The sequence below is a fragment of the Aplidium turbinatum genome, chromosome 2, assembly GCF_918807975.1.
Source record: "Aplidium turbinatum chromosome 2, kaAplTurb1.1, whole genome shotgun sequence".
Classification (NCBI taxonomy): Eukaryota; Metazoa; Chordata; class Ascidiacea; order Aplousobranchia; family Polyclinidae; genus Aplidium; species Aplidium turbinatum.
In genome coordinates, this window is record NC_137473.1 from 50,877,298 (window position 1) to 50,893,540 (window position 16,243).

The following is a 16,243-nucleotide window of genomic DNA, read 5'->3' on the forward strand; positions in this document are numbered from 1 at the left end:
TAATTTACGATTAAGTCTCTGGTCAGTGTCAACCGAAGCAGTCTTAAACAGCATGTAGCCTACGGTAGTTAGTAGTTGATCACAGTAAATGTAGTAGGTTGCCAGTCAGTAGGTAGGCTAAGTGATAACATGTTTCAATTATAACAGAATTAACAGGCTTCTTAAATAATATCCCAACATTCTCTGTTGATAGTTAGAAACGTTAAACAGCAAAAATCGGGGCTAAACTTGTCGATGAGTTATAGTGGCAGACAAAGGGAAGTAATAAAGTGACTTCATAATTTTGATTTGATAGAACTCAAAACTTTATCTCCAATTTTGTAGTAGGCAAAAGCTGTGACAGAAGTAGCCTATCTTCATTCAAACAAAATTTGGGTCGACATGTCTTAACTCAGTTTCCCAATTTGAGCGAGAATGTTATTACAGAAGCACAACGGCAAAAATACTGCTCACATTTAGACATGCTTCATATAAAGACATGAAACTTCACTTTGCAGATCTCGTGGACCTTCATCTTCCAAATTGGGTGGTAGCCTACAACCATTTTCTACCGAACCCAAAGACATAGAAGTGGAACTTCAAGAGCAGTTCATTGATATGCAAACAGATGATGAGTCAAGAGTGAAATTCAGAAATGATCGATACGATTTGTTTTGGTGCCAGGTTGCTGGCAAATATGAGCTTCTCTGGAAAAAAGCTAGAATGGGGATTTTATTGTTTCCTACTTCATATATGGTTGAGAAGGGGTTTTCGGCTGTGACATTGATGCTTTCAAAGCAAAGAAATCGCTTGCTAGTTCATAAACGGGGTGATCTTCGACTCTATCTTACGAAGATGTCGCCAAACATTTCTTGGTTCCAGAAGTCAAGAAGAAGCTTCAAGATCAAGCGGCGCTGGTTCCACTATCGGGGTGTGCGCTTGAGCAACGCACGTTAAGGACTGCTCTCCATTCAGCGACATCTAATGGATGGAAGAATCTTGTTGGCTAAATAGTCCAGACTCTTGTTCATTGGATACATGAGTTCAAAAAAACTTGACTTCAATAAGCCACCAGTTCGTACGATAGTAGGCTAAGTGCTTCTAATGTGTCTAATGAGTTCATGCAGTGGCGTACGCAGGATTTTCTCAAGGGGGGGGCCATTGAGAGTAGCGTAACTAGGAATTTTGAAAGGGGGAGTTTTACGGCCGGCGGGCGAAACCCGACGGCGTTTTCGCCTAAAACGACACCCAGTGGCGGGGGGTCAGGGGGCCTCCCCCAGAAAAATTTGAAAAATTACTTCGAATTTGGTGCATTCTGAGAGCATTTTCAACAAAAATGTGGGTATGAATATTCCTGTAAAATGGTGCTGTCAGGTGGCATAGCAAAAGGATAAGATCATGTTTTCTTCGGCATTTTTCGGAAATAAAGCTAGACGTTTTCATGATATCCCAGTATGGTTTTAGTTTAGACTTTATCCATTTCTTTCTCACTATAATAGGCTTACATAACACTATGCTACATTGGCATACCTGGGGTGGGGTAGGTGGATTGGGCCATGTATTTCGTATTGGCTTAGTCTATATTGTTAATTGCTTTGACAGAGCAATGCAAAACATATTAAATGGCTTAATCTACGTCGTTAACTACTAAAACATTTTAAAGGGGGGGGGGGGCATGGCCCAATGGCCCCCCCCCTGCGTACGCTAGTGAGTTCATGCATTAGCCTAAATAGCTTATAGCTGTCTGCAGTGGCGAATCTTCTTAAAACACAGAAAAGTAACTTTTTTTGTAGGCTATGGTGTATTTGCAAGGTCCGATTAATGTAGACCTGCACATCATTGTGTTTTGTTAAAATCACCCCCTTACAGCTACTTGCTTGATCCGCCTCTGGTTGTTTCGATCGCTGATTTCAAGGCTGGTTAACCACACAACAAAAGACGGTGTTTGAAACAACTTTTAATCAAAATAATAATCTATGCACAAACACAACGTCAATTGCACAGTGACGGAGAGGCCCCACGTAGAAAATGTCAATTGCCTTGTTTGATATATCTTTTCACATCGATGTTACGTTATAGTCGCAGTAGCCTTGACAGGGGGTTCAGCTTATTGACCCTGAGCAAGAGATAGTTGCAGAGTCCCTTGAACCTTTCTAAAGGGGCCAGAAAACTCCAGGAAAACACAAGGCATTTTTGCTTTGTACGCTAGCGCATTTGTATCCCATTCATTCATTCAATTTTAGGGACATTCCTTACGTCTTGATGGTAAACTACATTTTTTGCAATAATTTCACCAATATTTTCGTAATTTTTTCTCCCTTGATTTTTTATAGTTGTCCTTATATGCTGTCATGGAGGGTCCGAAATCTTGATAATGAGCGCAAAATACCCTTTTTTAACGGCTCTACATATTCGCATTTTATAAACAAAAAACACGAAACCAAATTTTGATTAGTTTTTCTTATTCAGATCAGTCAAACCTGAAACGTTAAGTTGATCAAAATCATAATCCACCAATGCCACCCCGTTGTAAAGACTGTACCATTGTTAGGGCCATTGAGAGGATATTTTGGGCCCGGTACCAATGAGTTTGGACTTTTTGGACTTTGGACAATGAGTTTAGACTACCATTTCCTTGGACTTCAAATCAAGATATTTATAAGCAAAACGCAATGTCCAAAGAATACGCAGTGATTAGTCTTTGGGCCCATAAAATTATCCCGGGTCGGAGTCCAAAATCACCTCCCGGACCCCCCTGTCAATGCTACTGGTTGTAAATCGATGGCTCTCGTTCTTTTTCAAGGCAGAGCAAAATTTCAAACTTCCAGTACGTAGATAACCAAGGATAGCATTTTAAAAAAGCATTAAATACTGTAGGCCTTGTATAAACGAAAAACTTTAAGTAGCTTACACTGCGAAAATACACATAAATTCAATAGAAAATTGAATATCAGCTGTGGCTTAGAACAGGTTTTTTTAACCAAGGATTAATTCAGTCAAGTGAGAGAATGTGTTGCAGCAAATTAATAAATTTACTGCATTAATCAGAGCTTTGAGCGAGATAAATCATTGCTACAGAGTTAAATATAGTCCAATAACTTTTTTCTTATTTACTAGATGTGGTACAAGTGGACTAATTCACGAGTTTGCAAAGACAACAAGACAGCACGACACTTTAAAAACCTTTTTCTCTACGGTAGATTTCTTTCAGAGAGATCATAAACTGATCTTCGTTTACCGCTTGGAGGAGGAAATGATGTTACATTGCAGTAAAGATTAGGCCACGTCATCGCCATGTAAGCCTACGTCATCACATGACGATGCATTTTCCGCTAGACTTTTTCTTTGTGGTGGCTTCTTTTTTCAAAGCGGCAACACGAGATTTTCTTGTTTTTTCAAAAGAAATAATTTCTCTGACAACTTGAACAAACACGCTTTCAATCTCTTGGTGTTCCCTTGCTGAAGTCTCCAAAAATCGGCAATGGGGCCATTTTGCGGCTAGTTGGGCCCCCACCTCTTCCTCTATAACTCTTTCATGCTCAGCTAAGTCTCTTTTGTTTCCAACCAAAACAATAGGAACTTGTTCACTGTAAAATACAAAAATTCATGAAATACAAATTGCAATAACACAATATAGCTCTATAAATGTTAGACGACATGCTAATGTAGCTTTCAACCAATACAATTTACATCATAACAAAAATGGCATGTTTTCGGAGGGGGAGAGAAAAGTAATCATCCTACTTAATCAATTAATTATAATTAAAAAAAAAATTTAAATAAAAATTAATTATAAAAAAAAGTAATCAATTATAGAAAAATCAAATTAATCGTAATCAATTATGAAAAAAAAGTAACGATACCTGTATTTATTTCGTACTATTTGCTCTCGTATTGTTTTCACATCTTCGAACGTTGTTGGGTCGATTATGGAATATACTAAAATGAAACCATCGCTTTTTTTAATGTAGAGATCTCTCATCTGTGTAAACTGCTCCATCCCAGCCGTGTCTACGAGTTCTAGCATGCAGTTTTCACCATCGATTTCAATTGGCTTTTTATGTATTTCTTCTATCGTGGGTTCGTATCTGAAACATAATTTTTATGTAAAAAATGATAAGCCTACAACACTACCAGGAACGTAGCCATGGGGGGGGGGGCTCGGAGCATCATACGCCCCCTTCTCTTCCAGATATTGTATCTTGCCACCTCCTTCCCCACACAAAAATATGCTTTTAATATTATGGTAACGTTTATGTGATATTGTACCGTATGTTAAATGAAGTTTCATAAATGTTTGGTTGCATTTAGTAATAATATTTTCAAACATTTTTTTTCATTTCATACATTGAAATATCCCCCCCCCCCCTCACAGTTAGCCTACGTTTATACCCTTCTAAAAAATTTCTTTCCAGCTACGTCACCGGACACTACACAACTATCAACACTACATTTAACTCCAACAAGTGTTTAATATCAATTAAGGCCAATTTCTTTAAAAAAATGTTAAATTATACAGATTTTAACGAAAGGTTCCCACTAAAGCTATGTCTATAAAATGTCAAACAAGAGCTTTTCTTAGGCTGTGATCTAAGTCGTTGAGTCATTATTAGGCCATGATCTACTGTATCTACGCAGCATCAGCTTATTCTTGGTTAAGAAAATCTGCTGTTTCTTCACAGCACTGGATGTTGGTTGAAATGCTGATATACCATGTCATTTGATGCGGAAGTGACATACACATAACACAATCATGATGTCAGATGTTAACATGACATGTGGAAAATGGAGCTTGTTATTGGTTTAAAAAAAATGTAATTTCTTGTAAAAAAAAGAATAATGCATTCTTTCCGTTTAAATTCTTTTAACCAAACTATTTTTTAGGCTGTGTCTGAAAATAGCCCAAGTGTCAAGCTGCCGTAGCCTATTACAAATATCGCAACGTGCAATGCATCATGGTTTGTTTTCACTCCCGTGGAGAAAAAATTGTGTAAGTTCTTTGAAGCTTGGCGTAGGCCTAGTTGCACACCAGCCACGTGCACAGATACAGGCCCGTAACTAGCTTGGAGCACCAGGGAGGGCAATAAGTACTCTAGAGGGGGCTCAACTTTTACCTTCCGTATCATGTACGAAAACGACGTTTGTACACAATGTGGGTATAATCACGCAAAAAAAACATTAATCGTATTAGCCTACACTGCAGGGGTCACCAACTGGAGGCCCGCGGCCCGCATGCGGCCCGCCACGCTGTATCGCTGCGGCCCGCGGAAGGCATCAGCATACAAGTATAACCAAAAATACTTTTCTTGAGGAGTTAAAGAGCACGAAGGCAAAAAATACTTTCCGGGAAGCATATTTTCGCTTTGCATACGATTCCACCGACCGACCAATCAGATTATAGTTCTAGGTGGGGGTTGTTTAAAGTTATTCTAATGCGATGTCCAGCCACATTGTCCCAGTGGTTGATTAAAACGTATGTTTTCGAATTTCGAAATTGTCTGTGAGCATAGGGTTGCTTATTTTAAGTTTGCAAATGTCATGTAAACACTGGTGTGCGTTTCACCGTTATTGTGTTTCACGAGCAGTGTTCTCTTTATGCAAGGTCTTGTTGTCGAAATAGGTCGGTGTGCCAACTCAATTTATAATGAATTGGCAAAATATTATATATAAATTTAAAGACTTTTTCTGATTGTATTATGAAAATATTTAGCTTAGTACTGCAAAATGTTTTTTTTTTTATATGGAACGCTTCACGATTTTGCGTGTCATCCTTGCGCAGGGGCCATGCTAATCTTCTCTATATCGTTCCAATTTTAGTATATGTACTGCCGAAGCAAGTACTGCAAAATGTTGTTAATCAACAAATTCTTGCCATGCTGATAAGCACCGCAAGTGACCGTTGTCTATAATAAAAAAGACGGTTTTATAGACTCTCACAAAAAGGATGAAAAACCAATTCATTGCTTTTTTAGAGGAAACACTGTTCAATTCATGAATTACAATAGAATTTCGGTTTTTCGGTGATTTCCACAAGCGTTTGTTTCATGGTACCTGGTTTCTTTTTCCCTGTTATTGGAGCCTATTTTTCGCTGATATGTTCGCAGGTCACTATTGTTGCCTGTATTGCGATGTGTCAAACATTTCCTTGTTTATTGAAATTGTTAACTGCAAGATATCTTTTGTGAAGCGAAGAGACAACACCACTCTTGCTTGGTGATGAATATTCTGATAAAACCGCTCGCCTCGCTATAAGTGCGCAAACCAAGTGGCCTCATTTATTAGTCATTGCTAAAAAAGTCAAAAGTGTTGTAAAAGGAGCTTGGCCTGGCAGTAGCGTTGTTCGATTAATTTTGTTGCTGCGGTATTCTAAGATAAATATCAACAACATGTAACGCTGGATACTGAATACGAAATGAGTTCTTTTCTAGCATAAGAGTCAACCTACCTAAAATTTTAATAGTACGGCCCGTCACAGCTTTCCTTAGTGCCAAAGTGGCCCGCATGCAAAAAAGGTTGGTGACCCCTGGCCTACAGTGTTCATATATTAATTAGCATAGATTATCGTAGAAACAGCAGCGTGAACTGGCATTATAGAGTCGATTACATGATGTAGCTTAAACAGTTATAATGACGACAGCATAGAAATTGAGAAGCAAAATCATTTTTAAAACAGCTGACCATCAACTAGTGATAAAATGGTTACAAATTGGCATAGAGGCCGCAGTGAAATTTGTGATTCTGTAGTTAATTCCTTTGTTAATCCATTGCCTTTCATGGACTTCGAGTTTGTTTTAGTTCATTTACATTTTTCTCTAATGCGCTGCATAAATCACACAAAATATACTATACATAGAAAGTAGGCGTTTAAGTATGATCAAATATGCAGCCGCTGCACCTCTCACTCATCGTTTTGTAAATAATAATTGTAGCCTACAATGTGTAGCCTACATTGCACCTCATTTTATCTAGTGCAGAATCAACAATCATTTCTTCCAGATCAATCCTTTTGATGATAATAGTGAGAATGTATGTCACACCATCAGTGAAATGTAACTTCGCCATAGATAGGCAGGCCTCGAAATTCGTTTTTGTTGACGGCGGACAAACGTGTCCGGTCTGAGCAGCTATCTCGGCGGACAAATTAAGTCTCACGGCGGACACACCAGTTTTAACATCGATCAATCAATCAATCAATGTTTTATTTGTCAGTAACAGGAACAAAGGTAGATGTTTGAAATATGCAATTAATGTACACAATGCAAAGTTACACAAGTTCCCATACCGACTGGGAGACAACGAAACGACCATACGGTCTACAAGTCAATTGCCACCCTACGGAAATGATGATTTTGCCATTTAAACTAAGCTTACAAGAGAGAGAGAGAAACCTTTTCTTTTGTCTGTTGCGACAATACGAATAAAATAGCTATCTAAATACCACAACAGACAGGAAGCAGCGAAAGACTATATCAGTCATCGAGTCAGCTGCTTCCCAGTTCTTAATGTGACAAATGTCAAGCATCGGCAAATTACGTTGAAACAAGATAGGCTGATGTTGAGTAATATTAATGAAAGAAAAAAAAAATCGTGTGCTGCTGCGATCCTCAAGTGAAGTCCTGTGGTTTTTTATTCAAATATAAACTTTATTCCGGGTGATTAAAAATAGGAAAAACTTTTAAAATCAATAAACTCTTGTAGCAAGGGCGTTTAAACTTCAGTACAACAGAGAAAAGTTCAAGCCAATAAATAGTACAAGACTATACGAGTAAAAACATTTTTAGTAACAGTATTACAATACAAAAATAATCAAAATTTAAAAAAAGGTATAGGCCTATTGTTCTGTCATAAAAGAAATGGCTGAGTGACTCTCAGTGTGACCTGTTAGGCTGCATGAAACTAGCGAACAATCCTGAAACTAGTAAATGAGAAATATTTGAGTGTAACCGAACAACACAATAGGTCAATAATGTTTTCTTCAGACGAAATTTAACAAATCAAATCCAGGCGACGTATCATTACAAAGTTTGAGCCCAAAATAACAATTTATGACAATTTTTGTCACTTTTCCACTGACATAAAGCAACAAAATTTAAAATCAATTAAAAAAAATCAAACACTTCGCATTCAAATAAAAACAGGAAAAAAAAGCACTTTTGTCGATTTAGGCTATGTGCGATTGATCCAAACTTGTCTGGCAGCCCTGCTTAAAAACTGACTAGGCTTGATTGCTGGCCAGTGGCCAACGTTCGATTTTTATGTCAAAAACTAAGTAATTTATCATTAAAAACTCTTGCGCTGGTTAATTAAATTGATTTATACTGATACAACACACACTAATACAGAAAAGTTTAAAAAACAACTGAATTTAAAACAAAAAATTTTAGGACAAATTTTGAACGGATTTGATAATGGGCAGCAAACGAGATCGTCATGTTTAATCACTTTATTTTGATAATTGTTCGCCATTTGAGAACTATAGCTACGGTTTGGAAGGCTTTTTCAAATTTCAGCGAAGTCACTTTGAAAGGCTTTCATCAGACCAACGACGTGCGCTTGAAGAATCAAAGCGCCCTGTAGCCGCGGCGCATAACTGATTAACTTTCAACGAACGAGGTCGTATGGATTCTTGCGTCACAATGCTTTGGACACGAGTCGGAAAACTCCCACACTAACAGGGCCGGATTTAGCTGATGGGGGGCCCGGGGCACTTTTAGATCGGGGGGCCCCCGTGCAAAAAATTTTTAACCGTCTCTACGTCTACAGTAGCATCAGTCCAGTACTGCACAGCATTTTGCAGAAACTTCAAAGGCCAAAAGGAAAAAAATAACACAAAATCACATTTTTTTTCACATAGGGGGGCCCTTCAAAAGTTGGGGGGCCCGGGGCAACTGCCCCCTCTGCCCCCCCTAAATCCGGGCCTGCACACTAACTTTACTATTTTCTGCTGTGCAAAGTTTCACTAGGCTTCTTTCATTAGGTTTATTTTTGCGTGTCATGTGAGCGAAAGTGTCAAAAAGCGAGTAGGTTCATCGCCCTCATTCTCACTTTTAAAATTTTTCCTGTGTTTTTTCTTTCTTACAGTAATAACAAAAGTTAACAAGTTTTGCTGCATCTTGCTGTAAAACTAGCCTACTCGTGTAATCCAATGTTGTAACCAACCTTGCCATCAACATTACTCGATCAAAGCCAGCCATTGTGACGTAAGACTTTAACTAAGTTGCGCGTGATTAGTGTAAAAGTACGGCAATGCAATCGGCAGTTTGATATACATTATACATATACGTAGTTTTACGTCTTTTTAGCGTTGTGCATCTGCCGCATGCCACATTGCTATGAGCATTCTAATCACACTGAGTTTCTCTTAAATCAACCCGTCTGGCATTAAAGAAAAATCAGTATGGTTTTTCTTAGTCATAGTTAGGGTGGTGCGTTATTTTCAGTCAGTTCACCACGGATTCTTTTCTTGAAAGTCACGGTGTCAGTTCAGTTATGGTCATAGTTTAGTTTTATGTTCTGAATCATGGTTTTGTTTCAGTTCATCTCATTCTGTTTGTAATCAAGTTAGGCATTATTTGGCTGCAACGTTTTCGATCTGGAGGTTTGTTTGTTTTTTTTTCTTTGCAATAAACTCATACTTGCAGAAACCAAGATATCATTCTCAGATCATCACCACTACCGTGCTTGTACTCGGGATGTTGCTGTAACAGTTACAGCTAGGGATGGGCGGATGCTCTAGTCTAGACTATTCGACGTCCGCTACAAAAAAAAGCATAAAAAAGCAAGCCAGCTTAAAAGGCCGGGCTGTAGCTTGGAGGCGGTAAGTGACAATAAGATTGACAGGGGAGTACTTTTGGACCCAGGCCAGGGGTTCAGGGAGTACTTTTGGACCCAGGCACTTTTGGACCCAGGCCGGTAACCTTTCCAAGGAACCTGCAAACTTGAAGGAACCACCACATATGCCTTGAATATAGTGCATTTTGGGACCTAGGACCTGGTTGGTACCGTCATCCTCGGCCATGGGGAGTGATCATACAACTTGTTAATGAAAATGATGTTTAAACGCTGCACAGAACCGACAATTCACTGACGTACGTTCAGGTTATAATGATTACGCACCTCTTACGTTGACGTTACGTAATGTCAAGTAGGCCAAAGAAAATATTTACAAGAGCTAACATCCTGTAAATTGGAAAACCTAGCTCTAAGTTACTGACAAGGAAACCATTGTATCCGTTTGTAGATCTGACAAACTACAGCATAACTTAGTTTTAAATTGATTCAAATAGTCTCAAGAGAAAACACTGAAAACAACATTGGTTTAGTCATTTCAAAGAAAACCATTCCAATCCAAATGGATAATTTTCGAATTTGAATAAAAGTTAATTCAGCCTCGCACATGGAATTGGCCTTTTTTAAATTGATTCCACGTCTGCAGACGTTAAATCAACTTCAAAAAATTGATCTTCCTAATTGCCGAACGTTTTCTGATTTCATGAGGTGACTACTGATTAGTGAAATGATCTAAATTCTAAAGAAAGCTTTCATGAGCGATTTAATGGAAATGATAAAATGACGACTAATACTGGCTTTTGTGCTACATACTGTACGATTGTCATAGAGGTAGACTATCGCTTTATTATTGCGTGATAATAAGTTGCATTATTAAGCTACAGTACAAACTATAGTTTTTCAATGACTTACCTTTCATCGAATTTGGCTTGCACAAATTGTGTTGTCATTGACGTTTTTCCTACCCCCCCGGCACCCATTAACACTATCTTGAAATTCCTCATGTTTTTTTAGAAATCCTTGAGTGAATAAATCAAAGATACAAAATTAACCACCTGAGTTGTGCAAAACTTTCACTGCTTCTCGAAACGAAAATACCTAAAACACAGAAGTATAAGAGTGGGTCACATTTTAAGCTAAAATTATTTCTTTTGTGAACAGATGTAATAGCATAATTCCATGTCAGCTTGTCGAAAAACTTCGCCAAGACATGGATTTATATTTTATAGGAATAATATGAAATAACTGTTTTATCCAGTTTCAACACAAAAATACTAAAAAAGCATTTACCAGTTGAATCTATGGAAATAATACATTGGTTGAAAATTGAAATATATACCTGAACAAATTTGAAATTTTTAAACATTGAATTTACTTGACTGTTAAAAACTTCGCTCTGCAACTCTTTGACTGGCTTTGATGAAAAATTATTTCATTACAGAACTACTAGGTAGATCTTTGCAGGCCAGTTACTTGAAGCAGTCTCACTTGTAAAAAAAAATATAACAGAATGACTTCCCACTGTCACTTGTAGGCCTAGCCTACGTATCAGTTTCCTAGCCTACGGGTCGTATAAGTCAGCAAATGAGATTTTCGTGCTCACGTCAGACTTGCTTGTCACTCATTTTGCTGACTTGTGTCATTCCAAGTTCCGGCTTGTTGAGTTGTTACTTGCTCAGTTTCAACTTCAGGCACTTGCTGAAATGTTGCTAGCTCAGTAGTCACTTGCTCAGTTCACAACTGCTGGCTTGTAGAAGACTCAGCCACGCACCACTGCATATTTAACATTTCTTGGTTGCAAAACTTGTCGTATATAGTGTCATATATTGAGTATATTTAACATTTGACATTTTGAGGTTACACAATTTGTCGAAGCGCTTTCGAAGCGAAGAAGGAAATTCCAGGCGTTTATCATCCAATGTTGTGAAACAATTCTGCAAGAATGGAGCAAAAATCCATTTGCATGACGTAGTGTGCAATTCTGCGCTTACAAGATCCATCTATTCAATTTAGAGCAGTTTCTTTGGTGGTTACGTCACGACAATGTAGATAATTAACTGTTTATCGGTTAGTTCCGCATTACATGACACATTCCGTTCCAGGCATCGCTGATGTGGACAACTGCAAACTATTACACAAAAGTAAAGCATCAACTGAAGATAAGTAACGAAATATTATATTTAAATAAAGCGCACTTTTGCCTCAAAAGAGAAAGTGTTAGAACAGTGTCTGACCGGAAGGTTCTACGATTTACATTCATATGATATCATATCACCACATACAGGGTTATGGCTGGGTTGCAATTGAAATATAAATCACAACTTTATTATAGGTCAATCACCTCCTATAGTAGCATACAGTAGCGTAGCCAGGAATTTTGAAAGGGGGGGTCTGGGGTCCCCCCACAAAATTTTGAAAAATTACTTTGAATTTGGATATTCTGAGAGCATTTTCAACAAAAATGTGGGTACGAATATTCCTGTAAAATGGTGCTGTGCGGTAGCATAGCAAAAGGATAAGATCATGTTTTCTTCGGCATTTTTCGGAAATAAAGCTAAGTCTCTGTGTTTTCTTGTTGCTAATTCCTGGCTGAGATGTTTGAATGTTTAGTATCGGCAAAACTCGCTCTTTTAGTGCAATTTTGTTTAAAATTAGGCAAAATTTTTTTAGACTGAAAGCATCATTCTCAATATCGTGACGTCACACGCGTGCCAAAGGGGGGGGGGGGGTTGTAACCACCAAACCCCCCCCCCCCTTGGCTACGCCACTCGTAGCATAGTATCTGAAAACAAATTAATAAGGTTGAATGTCATTAAGCTATTCAAACAATTTAAAAAAACTAACAAACGAAATAAACTCAAACGTTTCAGGCCAAAATTCCATGCCCTCCTAAGGAAATACTTGCAAATACACTTGAAGAAAACAACAAAATAATTCTAAACAACTATAAGAGATAGACAATTTAAAATCGTATCCTAACAAGTTGAGAACAACAATAAAGAGACAGACATGGAATCTGTCAGGTCTATTAATTTTCTAGTCATAGCTTGAATAATGCCATTCAATCCCATTAATTCGTGGTCTACTATCTATTTGTTATGCTGTACTATGTGATATGTCAACAAATGGGAAAGGTGACATAATCTTGCATGGCGATTTCCATTGTTCATAGAGTTGTTTAGCTAGTGAGAAGGCTTTTTATTTGTAGTAGCAAGCGCGATAGCAAAGGAAAACCTAGATATCATTCACGCGCCACGAAACATATTTTACAAAGGTCTAAGCTAGAATATGCCAGTTTCTGGACCTACCTTTAAAGACAGCAAAAAATAACCAAGCATTTTTATCACTTTTCACAATAAAACTATTCGATCTAAACCTAAACCGAACTTAAACTCATGCCAGCAAAGTACAAAACTCATATTCTCAAAAACACATTCAAAATCAAGTTTCTCAACGCTTTCTACTCATCTTTCATTTAACATAAAACCTCTCAAACTAATCATTATTTTATTGGATTCAAAAATCGCTTCATCAAGTCTGTCTCTTCAATGCACATTCACACTTTGTTGTTTGTTATGAGTATTACGTCACAAAGCTAATGCGCTTATCAAAGCAAGCGCTCCGCACAGGATAGCCGAAAAATCTCAAGTGCTTGCGCAAGAAAATTTCAATATTGTTAGTCAGTAGGCGTGCCGATTTCTTCACTGTATTCAAGTAGATTTTACAGCTAATTTTAATTAAGGCCTTGCGAACTTCAATGCCCCTTAGTGGCGAATTTGTCTGGTTGAGTTCAATAGTAAACACAATCAATTAGTTAGAAAAGCGTAACTTATGCCAAGAAAAATCTGCTTGTCATAATTCGACACAGTCTAGATGGGACTGACATTTAAATGCATCAACAGCTGTTTAGTGTTTATGGCATTACTAATTTGTGTTTTTACAAAGTTAAAGAGTTTGATAAGCTTCCCTAACCCTAACCCTCCTGCATCTGCTGCAACAAGTGGAAAAGTAAAAACAATTATGGGCGGTTTAAGACTGTATCTTTTTTCAATAACAAGGTAGTCCGAAGTCCACAGGTAGCTTTGCTTCCAACGATAGGTTTTGATAACACTGGTCTTAGGTGCTTTATTGAGTAGGAACCAATTTTACCTTCTAAAATAGTCTTGAAGGATATTTCTGAGCCACACTAATGACTAATCTAGAATTGGCAGTTAAAAAAGTTGCAATCGTTGGTATTGTCCAGACGGGTTAAGATGACTACTTTGGCTACGTTGCTACAATTGTTCGAAGCCAATTTAATCTGGACGAAACAAGTTTCTATCTTGATAATTATGAAACAAAACTAAGACAAAAGAAAAGTTGTTTCTTTCAGATATCTGACAATTTCTCAACCCAATAGCACACTACCAAGCTGAAATCTTAAATCCGTAACTGGACAAAAAATATCTTTCTGATACTTCTACGACATTTCAGAGATGCCAGTTAAAGTCTGAAATTTTTACTTGGAAATAGCCTACCGGTACTAGCAAAACGGTATGTTTACTGTGCTAAAAAGTTACTGCTCTGATGCATGAAATCTAACACAAAAAAACTTTGTTTGAAAGATGCATTAGACTGCATTGTCTGCTGTTTGTTTTTGTTCGTGTTGCTTATAATACTTCCTGTTTGTCGTCATAACTGTGACATCATATCCGCCATGGGATTCACTGCGTAGGTTCGCTTTACATCATTCAAATACTATGAAATCTAACCACTTTCTAATTAATTTTTACCAACGTTTAATGAATCTTGATTTATAATTGTCTCCTTGCTGAAGTAGCTTTTTGCAAAATACTGTAAGAAAATTTCGGAAGCAACAGGCCAAAGATGGCCATTCTGAGAACTCACAATAACTCAGTTCAGTTTGATTTTATTTCTGACGATCAAAAACTAAAACTTAATTCCACGATATTAAGTCATCTGCATTAGAAAAGGCTATTCTTGATGGAATTTCAAACCTTTGCAAAACTTGTGTCACTACACACACACAGTAATTTAAAACCGGAAACTCTTTCTGCCTCGTATTGGATCATATATTACGTTACTGTTACTCAATGTTGTTATATCAAAGCTTTTTTCATTTTGCATTCGTTTCGAAATCTAAACCAGTCACATTGGAAGAATTGTAGTGCTAGCGCACATCTCTTTTTTACGCTGATATAACATTGGTAGACGTTCTAATACAGAAGCGAATTATGAGTGAACCGCCGCTTCAAACACTTCAATCCCGTCCTAGCATTTTGATTCTCATGGGGCTGCGATAGTACCAAATCAAAACAAAAACTTTATAAACATATCGGTTAACAGGCTGGGCCGTCAAGAGGGTAACTTGGGCCGGTACCAATGAAATCCTCGGTCTTCGAAACAAGAAACTTCTAAGAAATACGCACTACATCCAAAGAATACGAGGTGATTTCTTTAAGTTCCTTTGGAAAGGTAACCGGTCCTCCTTAATATCATCCCAGAACCAGGCCCAAAAGTACCCCATGTACCTCCTGTCTACGCTACTGAATGTACTTCTTCTTCTTCTTGCGTTTGAGGCCGCCACAGGTCATGTTACGATTCAGGCACAGGATTGTGCGTTTGTTGAGCTCTGTGAGGTTCACATATCCAGGGCCGGATTTAGCTGATGGAGGGCCCAGGGCACTTTTAGATCGGGAGGCCCCCGTGCAAAAAAAATTTTCGCGCCTTAGGCGCAAAAAAACCACCTCTGCGTCTACAGTAGCCTTAATCCAGCACTTCACAGCATTTTTTAGAAACTTCACAGGCTTAAAGAAAGTAAAAAATAATAAGACAAAGTCACATTTTTTCCACGTCGGGGGCCCTTCAAAAGGGGGGGCCCGAGGCAGCTGCACCTTCTGCCCCCCCCCCCCCCCCCCTAAATCCGGGCCTGCACATATCCATGACGGCTCTGGTCATGTGGTAAGCATATAGAACATTGGTAGATAATGTGGTGTGTAGTCTAAAGACTAGGCCATATGCAAAAGATGGTGAGTCGGCGAGGCCCCATTGGAACATGTTGCTATTGATACGGGTAAATAGTCCACCTCAGTTCGTAAGCGAGCTTTACCCATGCTACCCGCGGTCTGCTCAAGCGCTTTAGCGTTTATGAAGTTGTCTGTTGGAGCAACTGTGTCTCAACTCAACTGGCAAACAACTGATGCCTCTTTACATCGAAACAGCGTTTGCTGATGTTAAACTATTGTTCTAGCTAGAAAATCACTGGCTTAATCAAAAGGGCAAAGAATTGATGATGTGCCTTTGATATACAGAAAAAACGATTAATTTTCTTAGGGTAGGCTAAAAATTGTTTACTCGACTAAATAAAATCAACCACAGTTATGGTAAGGGTAAGAGTTGAAAAGAACCTTAAAAAATGATTAGCTTAGTTATGAAGACTCGTCAGAACTTTGTCAAAACACACTGCTGCAATCGT

The 16,243-nt window shown here is 38.2% G+C and overlaps 1 protein-coding gene and 1 non-coding gene across 2 annotated transcripts; both read right to left on the minus strand.

Annotated features, from left to right (window-relative positions):
• Positions 1–1,916: 1,916 nt before the first annotated feature.
• Positions 1,917–10,856, minus strand: LOC145764949 (ras-related protein Rap-1-like). The gene is made up of 3 exons (XM_082576658.1): positions 10,681–10,856; positions 3,843–4,067; positions 1,917–3,566 (listed from the first exon to the last, which is right to left on the minus strand). Exons 1-3 carry the CDS (start codon positions 10,770–10,772, stop codon positions 3,290–3,292), a joined length of 594 nt encoding a protein of 197 aa, XP_082432784.1. The 5' UTR covers positions 10,773–10,856; the 3' UTR covers positions 1,917–3,289.
• Positions 5,714–5,820, minus strand: LOC145765771 (U6 spliceosomal RNA). The gene has a single exon (XR_014288645.1). It is a non-coding gene; the product is annotated as a U6 spliceosomal RNA (small nuclear RNA).
• Positions 10,857–16,243: the final 5,387 nt, after the last annotated feature.